Here is a 19,433-nt window from a genome sequence, read left to right on the forward strand (position 1 = left end):
CATTTGAAACATTGAAGAATAAAAATAAAATTTATTTATATATTTTTGCATTATAAAAATAAAACCATATAGGTTAATAAAAATATTTAACAAAATTAAAAACAAGAATAAGCAGCTAGAAAAATATAAAAAATAAACTAGTAAAACTACAAAATATATAAATGTTGGACTTAAAATTTTAAGTAAATATGCAATTTAGTAAAATTTAGTAAAAAAAGTAATTTTTGAAATAAATATGTTAATAAATGGATTTCAACTTTTATTTACAGAACAACAAACACATTCAGGCTGAAAACAAATTGAAGAAAAAAACTTTTTCACTTGAATGTTTTGTGCCACAGGTCAAAGCAAGGCACCACGTGCAGTCGCACGTACTTTTGACCGCCAAACGAGCATTCCACGCAGCCGTATACGGTTTCTCGTTTCTGGTTACCCATGCCGCACAGCGCGCACGGCCCTTTGGGGATGTTGTGTTTGAGGAGGTTGACCCGCGTGTGGGAGCTTTCCCTCAGGTAGGCGGTGGAGACGTCTGTCATGCTGGCGGCTTTCTCGTAGTAGTCGGTCGCCACGTCATCCATGTAGGTGTCCGAGTGCGTGAGTTCCTCGAATGTTCTGTCGTCTGCTCAAAGAGAATGGGAGATAGTGAAGGTAAGACCAAACCGACACCGATTCAGTGCTGCTACCTGCTCTGAAGGGGTTCCCGTAGATGATGCCTGACAGGAAGCGGCGAAGTCGGCCCATTGAGAAGTGGCCCACAAAACCGTCCAGCTGCTCCCTCATCTGCTCCCGTTCAAATCCACCTCGAGACCCCGGTGCCACGCAGATGTCTGACACAGCAGAATAACACTTTCATGTCACGATGAATTTATCTCCTCATTGCAAGGGTGTCCAAAGGGCTATTATTATGGTAGTTAAAAATATATTCAAAATATATTAATATTTATTTGTATTTATAAAAATATATTTAATATTTATATTTTTTGCCTAAATCAAAAATATATTTAATATATTTAATATCTTTTATATTCATAAAAAAACTATTTAATATTTATATTTTTATATTTTTGCCTAATAGATAACTTAATAACTTAATATACTTAATATTTATTTATATTTATAAAAATATATTTAATATTTATATTTTTGCCTAAATCAAAATATATTTAATATTTATTTTTATTTATAAAAATATATTTAATATTTATATTCGTGCCTAAATCAAAAATATATTTAATATATTTAATATTTATTTATATTCATAAAAATAAATTTAATATTTATTTATATTTATAAAAATATTTTTTTTTATTTTTGCCTAAATCAAAAATATATTTAATATATTTAATATTTATTTATATTTATAAATTTTTATTTAATATTTATATTTTTGCGTAATCAAAAATATATTTAATATTTAGTTATATTTATAAAAAGATATTTAATATTTATATTTTTGCCTAAATCAAAATATATTCATCATATTTAATATTTATTTATATTTATAAAAAGATATTTAATATTTATATTTTTGCCTAAATCAAAATATATTTAATATATTTAATATTTATTTGTATTTATAAAAATATATTTAATATTTATATTTTTGCCAATCAAAATATATTTAATATATATATTTATTTATATTTATAAAAATATATTTAATATTTATATTGTTGCCTAATCAAAAATATATTTAATATTTATTTATATTTATAAAATACATTTAATATTTATATTTTTGTCTAAAGCAAAAATATATTTAATATATAAAATATTTATTTATATTTATAAAATATATTTAATATTTATATTTTTGCCTAAATCAAAAAATATTTAATATATTTAATATTTATATTTTTGCCTAAATCAAAATATATTCATCATATTTAATATTTATTTATATTTATAAAAAGATATTTAATATTTATATTTTTGCCTAAATCAAAATATATTTAATATATTTAATATTTATTTGTATTTATAAAATATATTTAACATTTATATTTTTGCCAATCAAAATATATTTAATATATATAATATTTATTTATATTTATAAAAATATATTTAATATTTATATTGTTGCCTAATCAAAAATATATTTAATATTTATTTATATTTATAAAATACATTTAATATTTATATTTTTGTCTAAAGCAAAATATATTTAATATATAAAATATTTATTTATATTTATAAAATATATTTAATATTTATATTTTGCCTAAATCAAAAAATATTTAATATATTTAATATTTATTTATATCTGTAAAAATATATTTATATTTTTGCCGAAAGCAAAAATATATTTAATATATTTAATATGTATTTATATTTATAAAAATATATTTAATGTTTATATTTTTGCCTAAATCAAAAATATATTTAATATGTTTAATATTTATTTATATCTATAAAAATATATTTAATATTTATATTCTTGCCTAAATCAAAAATATATTTAATATTTATTTATATTTATAAAAATATATTTAATATTTATATTTGTGCCTAAATCAAAATATATTTAATATTTTTTTATATTTATAAAATATATTTAGTATTTATATTTTTGCCTAACTCAAAATATATTTAATATATTTAATATTTATTTATATTTAGAAAAATATATTTAATATTTATATTTTTGCCAAATGCAAAAATATATTTAATGCATTTAATATTTATTTATATTTGTAAAAACATATTTAATATTTATATTTGTGCCTGAATAAAAAATATATTTAATACATTTAATATTTATTTATATTTAGAAAAATATATTTAATGAATGTGGAATGGGGAATGTGAGGGTCCTGGAGATCCTTGAACAGTCAATTTTATTGCAAATGTTGATCCAAAATCCATGGAAAATGCCAAACTCAAGTTAGCACAAGGGTTTGGAGAAAAAAACTGACATTTTTGTTGGTGTGTCAATTACTCGCTTTTTTTTTTGTCATTTTGCTGGTGGTCCCTAAACCCCTGCAGAGATCTAAAGAGTTTGGACGCCGCCCCCTTAACCTGCACCCCAACTTAGCAGAAATATTGACTTTTTTCTTCCATAGACAATTTCAATAGTTTTTAACGATGGATGTGAAGTTCATACCCAGCCGCCCGTCCAGTCGAACAAACAGCTCACAGATGCTGAAGGCGATGGTGGTGTGGGCGGGGATAACGATGGCCTTGTCTCTGCCTTTTGGGTTTCTGCCGTCGTCGATCTGAAACTGCAAGGGTCTTCATTTGGTTTTTAGTTCAGCAGGTTTGTTGCAATTTTGACCAAAAGGAAAGCAAGATTTCAATTATGTTTATTTGAATTCTAATACATGAATCTTCAGGAATGACGACTCAAAAACCGTAAGAGCAGTGGTCTTAAACATGCGGCCCGCGGGACAAATGTGGCCCGCAGGACACTAGTTTGAGGCCCCCGCCTTGATATGAAAGTTTAATGTTTGATATGGATGCTGTATGGTATCATGTACCCAGAAAAAATTATTACGTTTGATTCATGTTCATGTTAAAGGTTAAATAACTGTTAATAGTTATCCTCCCTATCCGTGTGGAAGTGGTAAGTTTTTGGCTATTTAAGTTGAAAGAAAATAAAGGCTACCGTTTTTTGGTTTTTTTTTGAAAACCTGCCCAGTCCCTAGCTCCAGTGGCCCCCAGGTAAATTGAGTTTGAGACCCCTTTACTTTTGAAAATTCCACACTTCTGTGGTCGCTAGATAATTAGAAGCTTCTTTACCCTCATGGTCGTCCCCCTCATGCCAGCATGGACCGTCAGGGAACACTGGCGTGTGGTGCGGATGCTCTCCATGACGACACACAGGACACTCCGCCCGCTTTCCCTGGACTGGCGGACCAGGCAGTGGTCCAGGTCCACTTTCCTGAAACACAGTTCAGTCCTTGCTTTTCACAAAGCTGGTTTTGTGAAAGTATAGAGTAGTTATTGAAGAACTAATGAAGAGCTAATGAGAAACTATTGAGTAGAGTAGTTACTGAGGAACTAAGGCGCATCCATTTAGAGTAGTTACTGAGGAACTAATGACCAAGGCTCATAAATATAGAGTAGTTATTGAATAACTAATGAAGATCTAATGAGGAACTATTGAGTAGAGTAGTTATTGAGGAACTAAGGCACTTCAATTTAGAGTAGTTACTGAGGAACTAAAGCGCATCCATTTAGAGTAGTTACCGAGGAACTAATGACTAAGGCTCATAAATGTAGAGCAGTTATTGAAGAACTAATGAAGACCTAACGAGGAACTATTGGGTAGAGTAGTTACTGAGGAACTAAGGCACATCAATTTAGAGTAGTTACTGAGGAACTAATGACTAAGACTCATAAATATAGAGTAGTTATTGAAAAACTAATGAAGACCTAACGAGGAACTATTGGGTAGAGTAGTTACTGAGGAACTAAGGCACATCAATTTAGAGTAGTTACTGAGGAACTAAGGCACATCAATTTAGAGTAGTTACCGATGAACTAATGACTAAGGCTCATAAATATTGAGCAGTTATTGAAAAACTAATGGAGACCTAACAAGGAACTATTGGGTAGAGTAGTTACTGAGGAACTAAGGCACATCAATTTAGAGTAGTTACTGAGGAACTAATGACTAAGGCTCACAAATATCGAGCAGTTATTGAAAAACGAATGAAGACCTAACGAGGAACTATTGGGTAGAGTAGTTACTGAGGAACTAAGGCACATCAATTTAGAGTAGTTACCGATGAACTAATGACAAAGGCTCATAAATATTGAGTAGCTTTTGAAAAACGAATGAAGACCTAACGAGGAACTATTGGGTAGAGTAGTTACTGAGGAACTAAGGCACATCAATTTAGAGTAGTTACTGAGGAACTAAGGCACATCAATTTAGAGTAGTTACTGAGGAACTAATGACTAAGGCTCACAAATATCGAGCAGTTATTGAAAAACGAATGAAGACCTAACGAGGAACTATTGGGTAGAGTAGTTACTGAGGAACTAAGGCACATCCATTTAGAGTAGTTACCGATGAACTAATGACTAAGGCTCATAAATATCGAGTAGCTTTTGAAGAACTAATGAAGACCTAACGAGGAACTATTGGGTAGAGTAGTTACTGAGGAACTAAGGCACATCAATTTAGAGTAGTTACTGAGGAACTAAGGCACATCAATTTAGAGTAGTTACTGAGGAACTAAGGCACATCCATTTAGAGTAGTTACCGATGAACTAATGACTAAGGCTCATAAATATCGAGTAGCTTTTGAAGAACTAATGGAGACCTAATGAGGAACCGTTGAGTAGAGTAGTTACTGAGGAACTAAGGTACACCAATTTAGAGTAGTTACTGAGGAACCAATGAGTAGTGGTAAGGGTTAAGTAGGTCTGTTCCTCCTTAACTACTATAGTTTTGTGTACTTTATTGTAAAATGTTACAGATAATTAAATAGATTAAATAATACATCTATAGATTAATAATTAATCTATAGATAATGATTAAATGTATGTAAACATACATAACATAATAATATTGTATGCTACCTGGCGCTGAGCTCCCGCAGCAGCGTGGGAACTTCCAGTTCGTGTTTGGTGACGATGCCGAAAGAAGCCTTGACGGCGACCGAGTCCGAGCCGCTGACGTTGAAGCCCACGTCGTTGACGAGGTGGTTTCCAAGGCGACCGTTGAGGGCCACGTCCGATTTGTCCTCATAGTTGAGCAGCTGATAGGACGACACGCCTGCAGAGAAGAAAAACAAAGACTACTTGATAACGAGATCGCTGTCACACGTTGAAGGTTCTTCACGCTCGCTGTACCGGCGGTGATCTCCTTCTCCCCGACCAGGATGTCCTTGAGGGAGAAGGCCGTGGAGGCATACTTGTTCTTCTTCCAGAAACGCCTCTTCCTCTTTCTGGTGACCAAGCTGAGAGGTTGGTATCGGTCGGCCTCGCTCAGGCTGGGGACGGGGATCAGCCTCCCGGTGTCCCCTACCTGTTTCACAAAGTTCTTGGTGGCCGCCGCAAACATCTCAAACCTGCGGATCGCCGCCTCGGAGTGGCTCGGTGAACGTTTGTACGGGTTAAATAATGCAGAGCGTTTGTAAGGTAATACGTGCGTGTTCACCTGATAGGTCACACGCAGGCTGTGGCTTCCTGTCACATGACACATGATGCAGGTGAATTACAGAACGCACACGTGTGCTTTTGACCCTGTGGTTGAATCCATCCATCCATCCATCCATCCATTCAGCCGTGTTTCTACAGGAGATATTTTTATCTTTGTGTGTGTTTCATGCATGTGGGCCGACTTGCCCAGAACTTGTGGTTCCGCTCCTGACTCGAAATAGACGGAAAACTTTTTTCTTCTTTTTAAAAGTCTTTTCCAAATCTGTGCGTGTCTTGTAGAAGAATGCTTCCTTCTCATCATCTCTATCTTCTCAGTGGAGATCTGATGATCTGGTCTTCTTGGTTTTACCCTAAGCCTTGCCCTCTTCATGCCTAAATACCAGGATGAACGTACGTGCTTTTGGTACCTACCAATGCACTAATGAGGAACTAACAACAAAGGAATTTAGAGTAGTTACTGAGGAATGAATGGCTAAAGCACATACATTTTGGGTAGTTATTGAGGATTAATGAGTAGAGTAGTTACTGAGGAACTACTGAACTCAATGAGGAACTAATGACTGAGGCACATACATTTGGAGTAGTTACTGAGGAACTAAGGCACATACATTTAGAGTACTTACTGAGGAACAAATGAACTCAATGAGGAACTAATGACTGAGGCACATACATTTAGGGTAGCTATCAAGGACTAATGAGTAGAGTAGTTACTGAGGAACTAAGGTACATACATTGAGAGTGGTTACTGAAGAACTAATGAACTAATGACTCAGGCACTTAAATCTCAAATAGTTAATACGAACTAATGAGTAGAGTAGTTACTGAGGAACTCATTAACTCAATGAGAAACTAAAGACTGAGGCACATACATTTGGAGTAGTTACTGAGGAACTAAGGCACATGCATTTAGAGTGCTTACTGAGGAACAAATGACTAAAGCACATACATTTAGGGTAGTTATCAAGGACTAATGAGTAGAGTAGTTACTTAGGAACTAAAGACTGAGGCACATACATTTGGAGTAGTTACTGAGGAACTAAGGCACATACATTTAGAGTACTTACTGAGGAACAAATGACTAAGGCACATACATTTAGGGTAGTTATTGTGGACCCATGAGTAGAGTAGTTACTGAGGAACTAAGGCACATACATTGAGAGTAGTGACTGAGGAACTAATGAACTAATGACTCAGGCACTTAAATCTCAAATGGTTAATACAAACTAATGAGTAGAGTAGTTACTGAGGAACCAATGACCTCACTGAGGAACTAATGACTGAGGCACATACATTTGGAGTAGTTACTGAGGAACTAAGGCACATACATTTAGAGTAGTTACTGAGGAACGAATGACGAAGGCACATACAGTTAGGGTAGTTATTGAGGAACTCATGAGTAGAGTAGTTCCTGAAGAACTAAGGCACATACATTTAGGGTAGTTATCGAGGACTAATCAGTAGAGTAGTTACTGAGGAACTAATGAACTAATGACTCAGGCACTTAAATCTCAAATAGTTAATACAAACTAATGAGTAGAGTAGTTACTGAGGAACTAATGAACTCAATGAGGAACTAATGACTGAGTCACATACTTTTTGAGTAGTTACTGAGGAACGAACGATGAAGGTACATACCTTTAGGGTAGTTATTAAGGAACTAATGAGTAGAGTAGTTACTGAGGAACTAAGGCACATACATTTAGAGTAGTTACTGAGGAACGAATGACGAAGGCACATACATTTAGGGTAGTTATTGAGGAACTCGTGAGTAGAGTAGTTACTGAAGAACTAAGGCACATACATTTAGGGTGTTTATTGAGGAACTAATGAGTAGAGTAGTTACTGAGGAACTAAGGCAAATACATTTAGAGTACTTACTTAGGGACAAATAACTGAGGCACATACCTTTAGGGTAGTTATTAAGGAACTAATGAGTAGAGTAGTTACTGAGGAACTAAGGCACATAGTACATTTAGAGTAGTTACTGAGGAACGAATGCCTAAGGCACATACATTTAGGGTAGTTACTGAGAAACTAATGAACTCAATGAGGAACAAATGACGAAGGCACATACATTTTGAGTAGTTATTGAGGAACCAATGAAGACCTAATGAGGACCCATTGAGTAGAGTAGTTACTGAGGAACTAAGGCACATAAATGAAGACTAGTTACTGAGGATCTAATGAAGAACTAATGAGGAACCAATGAGTAGTGGTTAGGGTTAGAAACAGCCCAAGTACTTATCTAGTTTAAGTGACATGGGCCAGCACTACTGATTCTGAAGGCCCCGGGCGGATTACATCAACGTGGCAACACATAAAAGATGGTAATCTGATTGGACGAGACAATAAAGACTTTTTATGGAAGAAATGTTACCATTGAAGTTGTAAAATGTAGGTCAGTGCTTTGATCGTGTTTAGGCCAGCAGGGAAGGCTTTGCTGGCCCTGATGTATTTGATGGTAAGAATTGTGATGCTGCCTTTAATTACACGTGTCGTTCAAAGGCTGGCGGGGAGGTTGGGTGAAGCAGTGATGGAGGAGGAGGAGGAGGGAGCAGACGCAGGGAGGAGTTGGGCTCATCGGGGAGTCTGGTGCATTCAGGGATATTTGTACCTTTCGTGCTGGATGCTGTAGCTGGGTATCGACCTGGTGTGTGTGTTGTGTGCGTGTGTGCGAGGTCTCTGCATTGCCCGGAGCGCCGTCATGGGCCTTTGCGTGTGCGCGAGGATTAGCGCGCTCTTGGCCGCCGTCGCCCTCGCTCAGGTGATCACCGTCACCTGCCAGGAAGACGCCAAGAACGGTGAGTTCGCCTCCTTCGGGAGGCGTATTTTGGCCCTTTTCTTGTTTCAAAGTGAAACGTCGTTTTTTCATGAACTCAATGAGGAACTAATGACTGAGGCACATACATTTGGAGTAGTTACTGAGGAACTAAGGCATACATTTAGAGTAGTTACTGAGGAGCTAATGAACTCAATGAGGAACAAATGACTAAGGCACATACATTTTGAGTAGTTATTGTGGAACTAATGAAGACCTAATGAGGAACCATTGGGTGGAGTAGTTACTGAGGAACTAAGGCACATACATTTTGAGTAGTTATTGTGGAACTAATGAAGACCTAATGAGGAACCATTGGGTGGAGTAGTTACTGAAGAACTAAGGCACATACATTTAGAGTAGTTACTGAGGAACTAATGAACTCAATGAGGAACAAATGACTAAGGCACATACGTACATTTTGAGTAGTTATTGTGGAACTAATGAAGACCTAATAAGGAACCATTGAGTAGAGTAGTTACTGAGGAACTAAGGCACATACATTTAGAGTAGTTACTGAGGAACTAATGAACTCAATGAGGAATGAATGACTAAGGCACATACATTTTGAGTAGTTATTGTGGAACTAATGAAGACCTAATGAGGAACCATTGAGTAGAGTAGTTACTGAGGAACTAAGGCACATACATTTAGAGTAGTTACTGAGGAACTAATGAACTCAATGAGGAACAAATGACTAAGGCACATACATTTTGAGTAGTTATTGTGGAACTAATGAAGACCTAATGAGGAACCATTGAGTAGAGTAGTTACTGAGGAACTAAGGCACATACATTTAGAGTAATTACTGAGGAACTAATTTACTCAATGAGGAACGAATGACTAAGGCACATACGTTTTGAGTAGTTATTGTGGAACTAATGAAGACCTAATGAGGAACTATTGAGTAGAGTAGTTACTGAGGAACTAAGGCACATACATTTAGAGTAGTTACTGAGGAACTAATGAACTCAATGAGGAACGAATGACCAAGGCACATACGTTTTGAGTAGTTATTGTGGAACTAATGAAGACCTAATAAGGAACCATTGAGTAGAGTAGTTACTGCGGAACTAAGGCACATACATTTAGAGTCGTTACTGAGGAACTAATGAACTCAATGAGGAACGAATGACTAAGGCACATACGTTTTGAGTAGTTATTGTGGAACTAATGAAGACCTAATGAGGAACTATTGAGTAGAGTAGTTACTGAGGAACTAAGGCACATACATTTAGAGTAGTTACTGAGGAACTAATGAACTCAATGAGGAATGAATGACTAAGGCACATACATTTTGAGTAGTTATTGTGGAACTAATGAAGACCTAATGAGGAACCATTGAGTAGAGTAGTTACTGAGGAACAAAGGCACATACATTTAGAGTAGTTACTGAGGCTTATTAATGAAGGTACATGTAAAAAAATGTGATTCAAGTTTCAAATATACAAACATGTGTCAAAAAAAGCTTACTAGCTGGTCTATTTCAGTGCCAGATCGGCACCCAATGAGGGGGTTTCGTGCTGCACGCCTGTAATGATGTGGCCGCGTGGACGGGACGGACAAAAGCAGGCCACTCATTTTGGTCAGGCTCGGGCCGACGAGGCGCGGGACACACCCAAAGTGAAAGGATGCTAAGAAAAGTTAGCATCCTCATCCGAAATGAGACCACTTCAATGACTCGGTCGTATGAATACTTATTTAATATCAATATCCTGGATATTTTAACACTGCAAAGAACAAAGTCATCAAAAAGCGCTTCTGTTTGATTCCCGCCGCGGGCGTGGCGTAGCCCAAATAAAGACAAACCACAAGTTCTAGCCAAAGCCTAAAACCTATATTACATCTACTGTGGTTTTCCCTGAAATAACTACTCCGAGTGAGAGGCAGCGTCTTCCTCGGGGAGAGGCTGCACCACATAATTACGCCCTGCAAGGAAAAAGGCTCACAGCAAGCCTGCCGCAGGTGGCCATATTTCCAACAAAAGCAGCCTGCAGCCGGGTTGGGATTTTTCATCATTCAACATTAAGAACCCTGCACCAAATCCACATGAAAAGAATTCACTGAAATTAAAATTCCCGACTGTACATAAACTCATCACGTGGAAATCCCCCCTCTGTGTTGATTGCCACTTTGTGTGTAAATGTTATGTGTTAATTTAATCAGCCCGTTATTTGGCACCACGCTGTATGATTTCGGAGGCGTTTTAAATACCAGGTCACATTTTGGAATTTTATCCCACGTTGCATTCAGGTCCTCGCACGTAAAAACGCAAGGCAAGAATTCATGTTATGGATTGTTATGATTGTTGAAAGTCCTGAAACAAACACGCTTCCCTGACCAAAATAGATGACAATACGCTGAAGATAGCCGGGAAAAAATGTTTGTGGTCACATGACGTTTAGTGTAGAGCGGACGGGGGGGGGGGGGCAAACTTGTCCCAGCGAGGGCCACATAGTGAAAAATGAAAACATGCCACTTTGCCACTTTGATTTTGTAACGATGCTAAACTATGAACCTCGGTCTTTGCTCTTTTTTTAGTTTCTAAATAATTTGACTTTCTTTTTAATATTATGAATGTATTCCCATAATTGTCAAAAATTATTTCCAAACAAATTTTCCCAAAAATAATAATATTTCAACTTTTTAAAATAAATTATTTAAATTATTGTTATCAGGCTCCAGCACCCCCGCGACTCTTGTGAGGAAAAAGCGAGGGAAAATGAATGAATGGATGAATTATTGTTATTTATTCTAAATTATTTAAATTATTTGTACAAATTACTGTTTACGCTGTACATTGTTCATATTTGATGTAATCTATTTATTATTTATTATTTATTATTTATTATTTATTATTTATTATTTATTATTTATTATTTATTATTTATTATTTATTATTTATTATTTATTATTTATTATTTATTATTTATTATTTATTATTTCATTCATTTTCTAGCGCTTTTCCTCACGTGGGTCGCGGGGTATTTATTATTTATTATTTATTATTTATTATTTATTATTTATTATTTATTATTTATTATTTATTATTTATTATTTATTATTTATTATTTATTATTTATTATTTATTATTTATTATTTATTATTTATTATTTATTATTTATTATTTATTATTTATTCATTCATTCATTCATTCATTTTCTACCGCTTTTCCTCACGTGGGTCGCGGGGTATTTATTATTTATTATTTATTATTTATTATTTATTATTTATTATTTATTATTTATTATTTATTATTTATTATTTATTATTTATTATTTATTATTTATTATTTATTATTTATTATTTATTATTTATTATTTATTATTTATTATTTATTATTACACGGGTTATTGTGCAATGACAATAAAGAAAGTCTATGTCTATGTTTATGATACTATTTCAACTCTACAATGCTAAAATGAAAAGATTTTTCCTTGAATTATTACAAATTTCATCTCGTAAAATTGCCCCTAAAAAATTGTCTCTTTTGATATTATATTTTGACTTTATTCTCGTAAAATTATACGTATAAAAAATTATTCGTATAATTATTATATATTTTTCACATTTCTGCTGATCTATTTCCCAACTCTTTCAACTTTATTGTTGAAAATTTTCTTCTCATAATTATGATTTTAATCTCCACAATATTTTTACGTTATTCTCGCAATATTATAATTTTTACGCAAACGCCATCCATTTTGTATACCGCTTATCCTAATTTTCCAAAAATAAAAAAAACACGTAATTTATTGTTTTGATTGTTTTTCATAATATTACGACTGCAACAAAAAAAAATCTCTAATATTCCAACTTTATCAACGTAAAATAACTACGGCTTTCAATCAATGAAAATGTTTGATCACGATTAATCGCATTTTGTCCATAGTTAACTCAGAATTACAACTTGATTTGTTGTTTTGCTTGTTTTTCATAATATTCTGACTTATTTTTCTTTTTCTTTATCTACTAAAATGACATTTTTTGTATTGAAAATAATACATTAATCTCGGAAATTAAATAGAATAGAACCCTCACTTGGGTCACGGGTATGCTGGAGCCTATCCCAGCTGTCTTCGCGCCAGCCAACCACATATAGATGAACATATTTTTGTTGTAGTTTTATTGTTACATTCTGTGTTTACAATGCAGTGCAGACCAACAAAAGACAGCCGTGTGCCACAAATGGGCCCTAGATCGCAGTCTGGACACCCTTGCTTTAGCATGTCAGTAATATATTTGTATTATGAACAGTGATGGGCTACTTACGTTGAAAAAAATTACTTTTTGCATAACTTCCGGCTGACTTTACGGCTTGCAATTCTCTGCCAAAACGCTAGATGGCAGTGTATATCTCATTCCTTAATGACTTGCTATATATAGTTGTAGTAGCGTATTCCCTTGTTTATCGTGGTTACTCAGTTCCAAATGTAGTAGGATGGTTCGAGTCTTTATTAATAAATTGAATATTTTTGTAGTTAGAGCACAAAAAGCCTTCTAGATCAATTTAGAACATTATTAGAGCCGTATTAGAGAAAGTAAGCCATGATATAGACTCACACAGTTAGCATTGGGAGAATTCCTTGTTGTTTCGTTGTTTACTTCCGGTTTCTGGACAGTACTTCCTGTGGTGGATACTGTCACCTGTTATTACGGAGGGCACCCACTGTCTCCATTTTGGTAAGCGTCCCTTCTCACTTCCGCCTTCCTTAAATTTACAACGATATAGTCTCGAAGATTTTCTTTTTCTCATAAATTGATTTTATTCTTTAAATCGATTCTTTGAATCGATTCCTTATATTTTGTTACGTCACTCGTTTGTGTTTTGACGGCTTCCGTAGCCTGGTAAGAAGTGAGATGCTAACAGTCCTAACTTCCAAAGAGTCGCTAAGAAGTAAAATAAATACACGCCTGTCAGTGATTATATTTATCATGTTGAATGGAGGAATGGTTAGCACGCTGGCTTCACAGCTAGAAAACCCGAGTTCAATTCCATCTCTGTGTGGAGTTTGCATGTACTCCTCGCGCATGCGTGGGTTTTCTCCTTGTACTCCGGTTTCCTCCCACATTCCAAAAACATGCTAGGTTAATTAGCGACTCCAAATTGTCCATAGGTATGAATGTGAGTGTGAATGGTTGTTTGTCTATATGTGCCCTGGGATTGGCTGGCCACCAGTCCAGGGGGGACCCCGCGTCTTGCCCGAAGACAGCTGGGATAGGCTCCAGCAACCCCCGCGTGAGGAAAAAAGCGGTATAAAATAAAATAAAATAAAATAAAATAAAATAAAATAAAATAAAATAAAATAAAATAAAATAAAATAAAATCGGATTGTAGGACATTTGAAGCACAAAATGGGGACTGAATCTAATCAGAACATGTAGCTACTGAGTTCCAAGAGTCCGATCTTTTCACGTTGCACGTTTGCCCACGCAGACACGTGTGTCGACAACGGACAAGAATACGCCAACAAAGAAATGTGGAGCCCTGAACCTTGCCGGATCTGCGTGTGTGAATCGGGCAGCGCCATGTGCGAGACCGTGCTTTGCGATGACCTGGGCGACTGCGCCCAGACCTTGACCCCGGAAGGCGAGTGCTGCCCGGTGTGCGTCACCCCAGCGGCGTCTTCCACCGTAGACCCATCCGCAGGTATGTGTGGGGGAGGGGTTTGTGTTTAATTCCGTGATTGACGCTATGTGTGGTTGCGTGACCTCGCCGCAACTCCCGTGGAGGGCGCGAGTTTATTATTTATTATTTATTATTTATTATTTATTATTTATTATTTATTATTTATTATTTATTATTTATTATTTATTATTTATTATTTATTATTTATTATTTATTATTTATTATTTCATTGTTTATCATTTATTATTTATTATTTATTATTTCATTGTTTATCATTCATTATTCATTTTTTTATGATTTATTCATTTTTTATTCATTCATTTATTATTTATCCATTTATCCATTTATTCATTTATCCATTTATTCATTTATTTATTATTTATTTATTATTTATTTATTATTTATTTATTAATTATTTATTATTTATTTATTATTTATTTATTATTTATTCATTTGCAAATATTTATTTACAATTATTTATTTACAATTATTTATTTATTATTTATTATTTTTTATTTATTCATTATTTATTATTTATTATTTATTATTTATTATTTATTATTTATTATTTATTATTTATTATTTATTATTTATTATTTATTATTTATTATTTATTATTCATTTATTCATTTATTCATTTATTCATTTATTCATTTATTCATTTTTTGTGATTTATTCATTTTTATGATTTATTCATTTATTATTTATTCATTTATACATTTATTTATTTATTATTCATTATTTATTATTTATTTATTATTTATTTATTATTTATTTATTATTTATTTATTATTTATTATCTATTTATTTATTTACAAATATTTATTTACAATTATTTATTATTTATTTACTATTATTTATTATTTATTATTTATTATTTATTATTTATTATTTATTATTTATTATTTATTATTTATTATTTATTATTTATTATTTATTATTTATTATTTATTATTTATTATTTATTATTTATTATTTATTATTTATTATTTATTATTACACGTGTTGTTGTGCAATGACAATAAAGAAAGTCTATGTTTATGTTAATATTTCAACTCTACGATGCTAAAATGAAAAGATTTTCCCTTAAATTATTAAAATTTTAATCTCGTAAAATTGCCTCTGAAAAATGTTCTCTCTTGATATTATATTTTGACTTTATTCTCGTAAAATTATAGATGTTTTTCACATTTCTGCTCATCTATTTTCCAGCTATTTCAACTTTATTGTTGAAAATGTTCTTCTCATAATTATGACTTTAATCTCCACAATAGTTTCACGTTATTCTCGCAATATTATATGTGTGGTTGCATGACCTCGCCGCAGCTCCCGTGGAGGGCGCGAGTTGCGACGCGGAGGGCGAACTCCACCCCCACAACGACATGTGGAAGCCCGTGCCGTGTCGAGTGTGCGTGTGCGACAACGGCGTCAGCATCTGCAGCGACGTGCAGTGCGAGGTCGTCCCCAACTGCCATAAGATGGTCACGCCGGACGGCGAGTGTTGCCCCGTGTGTGACAATCTGGCCAGCGCCACCAGGCACATCGGTGAGTCTGACTGTAGTACTGCACTTTGACCGCAGGGGGAGCTGTTGCAACGTTTGAGTGTCAATAACAACAAAGCAGGGGTGTCCAAAGGGGGCATTTATTATTATTATTATTATTATTATTATTATTATTATTATTATTATTATTCCCATAATATTTTGACTTTATTCTTGTAACATTATCATTTTTTTGCAACCTAATATTTTAAATTAATTCATTGTTTTGTTAGTTTTTCATAATATTCTGACTTTATGTTTTTTTCATTAATATTTCCACTTCATGCTACTAAAATTACATTATTTTTCCTTATTAGTCTTGTAAAATTCCAACTTTTTCTCTTAATATTTTGGTATTATTTTACAAAAATTGTTGCAGATTTTTAAATTTTTACTGTGTTTTTTTCTTAGTTTTCTTTAATATTAAATTATATTTTTAGAACGTGCCACATATTTTATTCTTGAATATTTCAACTAGGGATGCCAGATTTTGCTGAAAGTCGATATTTTCCAACTCTCAATTTCCGATTGCGATATATTCTCATAACGTTAGAACTAGTTTTCCAAAAATTACAACTTTTTTTGTTTGATTTTCATAATATTTGATTTTTATGTGGAATTACACACACTGATTTTTCCATTATCTTAATTTTTGTGTAAATTATATTTTTAGAATTTGCGATATTTTTTTTTTTTTAATATTTTGACTTTATGCTATTAAAATGATATTATTTTTCTTTATAATATTTTGATGTTATTCTCATAAAATTTTGTTTTTTTTTCTTGTTAGATTAATATTACTATAAATTCATATTTTAATTTTATTCTTGTCAAATTACTGCTGATTTTTCAATTTTTAAAGCATGGGTGACCGAAGTATGACCCGGCGGCTATTTGCAGCTTTTTATTGACCGGCGGTATAGTCTGAAAATATTATTATATTAATATTATAACAAGGGAACTGAAGAAACGCAACAACGACAGAAATTTTACAAAATTAAATTCCAAAATATTACGCGAAAAAAAGTTGTATTATAATTATGGATGCGTGCATCAATCGACAGCCGATCAGTATTGACCAATTTCCGTGAAAAAAGGTTGCAATTTTTTGGGAATAAACTATTAATTTAACATATAAATAATAATAAATAAAATATAATAATTACATTTTTAAAAGCTGTAATTTAATGAGACTAAAGTAAAAATATGACCATTTTTTTCTTATTTTTATTTTTCCAAAATATGTTCTTAAAAAGTCAGAATATCACAAGAAGTGGTAATTTTTGGAAAAGTAGATTATAATAAAATATGATAGGGAAAAGTTGTAAAATAATAAAAAAAATAAAATAATAAAACAATAATAAAAAAAGTTGTAATATTTGGAAAATGTTTTAAAAATACAGCAAAAATCCTTGCTATATGTACAAATTCTTAGCATAAAAGTTTGGACACCCCTGCTGTAAAGTAACAAATGTCTTGTCTGAATAGTAAAATAATATTATTATAATAACATTTCATTTTGTTTTATGTTTTTATCGCTTTCTCATCAAGAAATCATGGGCTACAGGGTAAGTCATCATATTTTTAATAATTAATACCCAACATGTGATATCTTTAGTCCCATTGAGAAAGGTTCAAATTAGTGATCTTATTGTTAATATTATAATATTTGTACTTTAAAGGGCCAGAAAGGTGAACCCGGTGATATCCCACATGTAAGTTATGATTAATTATGATTAATTATGATTAATTTTTTGTAGACACAAAACATCACATGATTACATTCGGTCGGTATGTTCATGGTGTGTTCATGGTGTGTTATTGTGCCCCCCCCCCCTTCCAGTTGGTGGGAATCCCCGGACCTCAGGGACCGTCTGTGAGTTTTTAATCATATAAAAGCACCGACCTTATTAAAATATGCATACACCATAAATTAATTTATTAATTTATCCGCTTTTGAATTCCAGGGTCCTCCAGGAGCTCAGGGAAGGCCCGGACAAAGAGGCTTCAAAGGCAGGAGGGTACGTTAGAACCTGTGATACTGTGAGAAAATGTAGTATTTATTCATAAATAATGAATTCATAAATTGATAAAACATATTTCTGGTCAATAATTACGCTACAAATGATAATCTATATTATCAATAGCATATTTGGAGACCATTGAGTTATTATTGTAATTTGAGGTGTAATTCACATGTGAGCCACTAGATGGTACTCAAGTACGGAAGCTTGGACATTAACTTCTGAGCCATTTTTATCAATAATCATATGGCATAAAATGCATATCATGAAAACATTTGGTGGTATATAATTATCTGACAAATCGATAATAAACAATCGTAATTAAATTTTTGAGACCAGATTTTTGACACCATTTTGCTTTTTTGGTTTATATTCAATAAAAGTTGGCTTTATTAATCATAATTATCTACCGTTTTTTTTTAATCGTGAAAAATTTCAGTGGTATATAATTGTCCGACAAATTATTATTGATAATCAATCTTATTTAAATTTTTTGAGACCATTATATATTCATTTATACATCATAATAATGCAAATTCAAGAGTATTTAACATAATAATTAGAATATTAAGAGGTTTTAAATACAATAAGTTAGATTAAAAAATTATGGGTCTGTGAGCGTGCACCATTTTTGCTTTATTTGGTTTATATTTACTTTTAATTTAATTAATCATAATTTTTTTTTGTTTTTTTTTATCATTTTATGAATCAATGAATCATTGATTTATCATGTACAAATATACAAGAACTAGAAATTCTATACCAGAGGTGTCCTAAGTTTTATTTAAAAAATCGTTTTATAAAAATGTAATTAAAAATTTAAAAAACTTAAAAAAAATCTGCATAAATTTTACAAAAAAAATCAAAATATTATGAGGGAAAATAACATTTTAAAATAACAACATTGAAATATTAAATTAAAAAAAAGTGCTTTGTAATATAATGTCGATTTTCAATCAACAGGGTTTCCAAGGACCACAAGGTTTTGATGGAGAGCCTGGCATACCCGGAAATCCAGGCGAGCCGGGCCCCCCAGGTTACCCTTCCCTCCCTGGGGTGAGTGGACTTCTCCATAAAGCGGTTCACCTCAAAAAAAAAAAAAAAAAAATGTAGTAAGAGTCAATTTCCTTGTTCCCCTAAAAGGGCAACTTTGTGTCCCAAATGGCGTCGGGTTTCAACGAGAAGGCCGCCGGTCAGACCGCCATGCTGACGGGAAACAGGGTGAGCGTGATTGACCGTGAACGCACCGTTTTGATAAAGTTTTTTGATAAAAGCAGCCGTGGGATCATTTCCGCTGTTGCAGGGTGAAG

The 19,433-nt window shown here is 32.9% G+C and overlaps 2 protein-coding genes and 1 long non-coding RNA gene across 4 annotated transcripts; 2 read left to right on the forward strand and 1 right to left on the reverse strand.

The window, feature by feature from the left end:
• Positions 1 to 317: 317 nt before the first annotated feature.
• pjvk (pejvakin) lies at positions 318 to 6,013 on the reverse strand. Of its 2 annotated transcripts, XM_058051905.2 has the most exons (6): positions 5,803 to 6,013; positions 5,530 to 5,725; positions 3,739 to 3,880; positions 3,104 to 3,221; positions 684 to 827; positions 318 to 619 (listed from the first exon to the last, which is right to left on the reverse strand). In XM_058051905.2, the coding sequence occupies exons 1-6, from the start codon at positions 6,011 to 6,013 to the stop codon at positions 318 to 320; spliced, it is 1,113 nt and encodes a 370-aa protein (XP_057907888.2). The 2 variants fall into 2 exon arrangements, with proteins under 2 accessions (XP_057907888.2, XP_057907889.2); XM_058051906.2 differs by lacking the exon at positions 684 to 827.
• A 9,889-nt stretch (positions 6,014 to 15,902) lies between these two features.
• Positions 15,903 to 17,817, forward strand: LOC144901741 (uncharacterized). The gene is made up of 3 exons (XR_013629831.1): positions 15,903 to 16,103; positions 17,651 to 17,667; positions 17,782 to 17,817. It is a non-coding gene; the product is annotated as an uncharacterized LOC144901741 (long non-coding RNA).
• Positions 17,818 to 17,892: 75 nt separating this feature from the next.
• Positions 17,893 to 19,431, forward strand: LOC144901795 (uncharacterized). The gene is made up of 5 exons (XM_078796831.1): positions 17,893 to 17,901; positions 17,943 to 17,975; positions 18,067 to 18,120; positions 19,087 to 19,179; positions 19,267 to 19,431. Exons 1-5 carry the CDS (start codon positions 17,893 to 17,895, stop codon positions 19,429 to 19,431), a joined length of 354 nt encoding a protein of 117 aa, XP_078652957.1.
• The last annotated feature ends 2 nt before the right edge of the window (positions 19,432 to 19,433 follow it).

The sequence above is a fragment of the Doryrhamphus excisus genome, linkage group LG15 (genome assembly GCF_037039965.1).
Source record: "Doryrhamphus excisus strain RoL-2023G ecotype Guam linkage group LG15, RoL_Dexc_Guam_v1.1, whole genome shotgun sequence".
NCBI lineage: Eukaryota > Metazoa > Chordata > Actinopteri > Syngnathiformes > Syngnathidae > Doryrhamphus > Doryrhamphus excisus.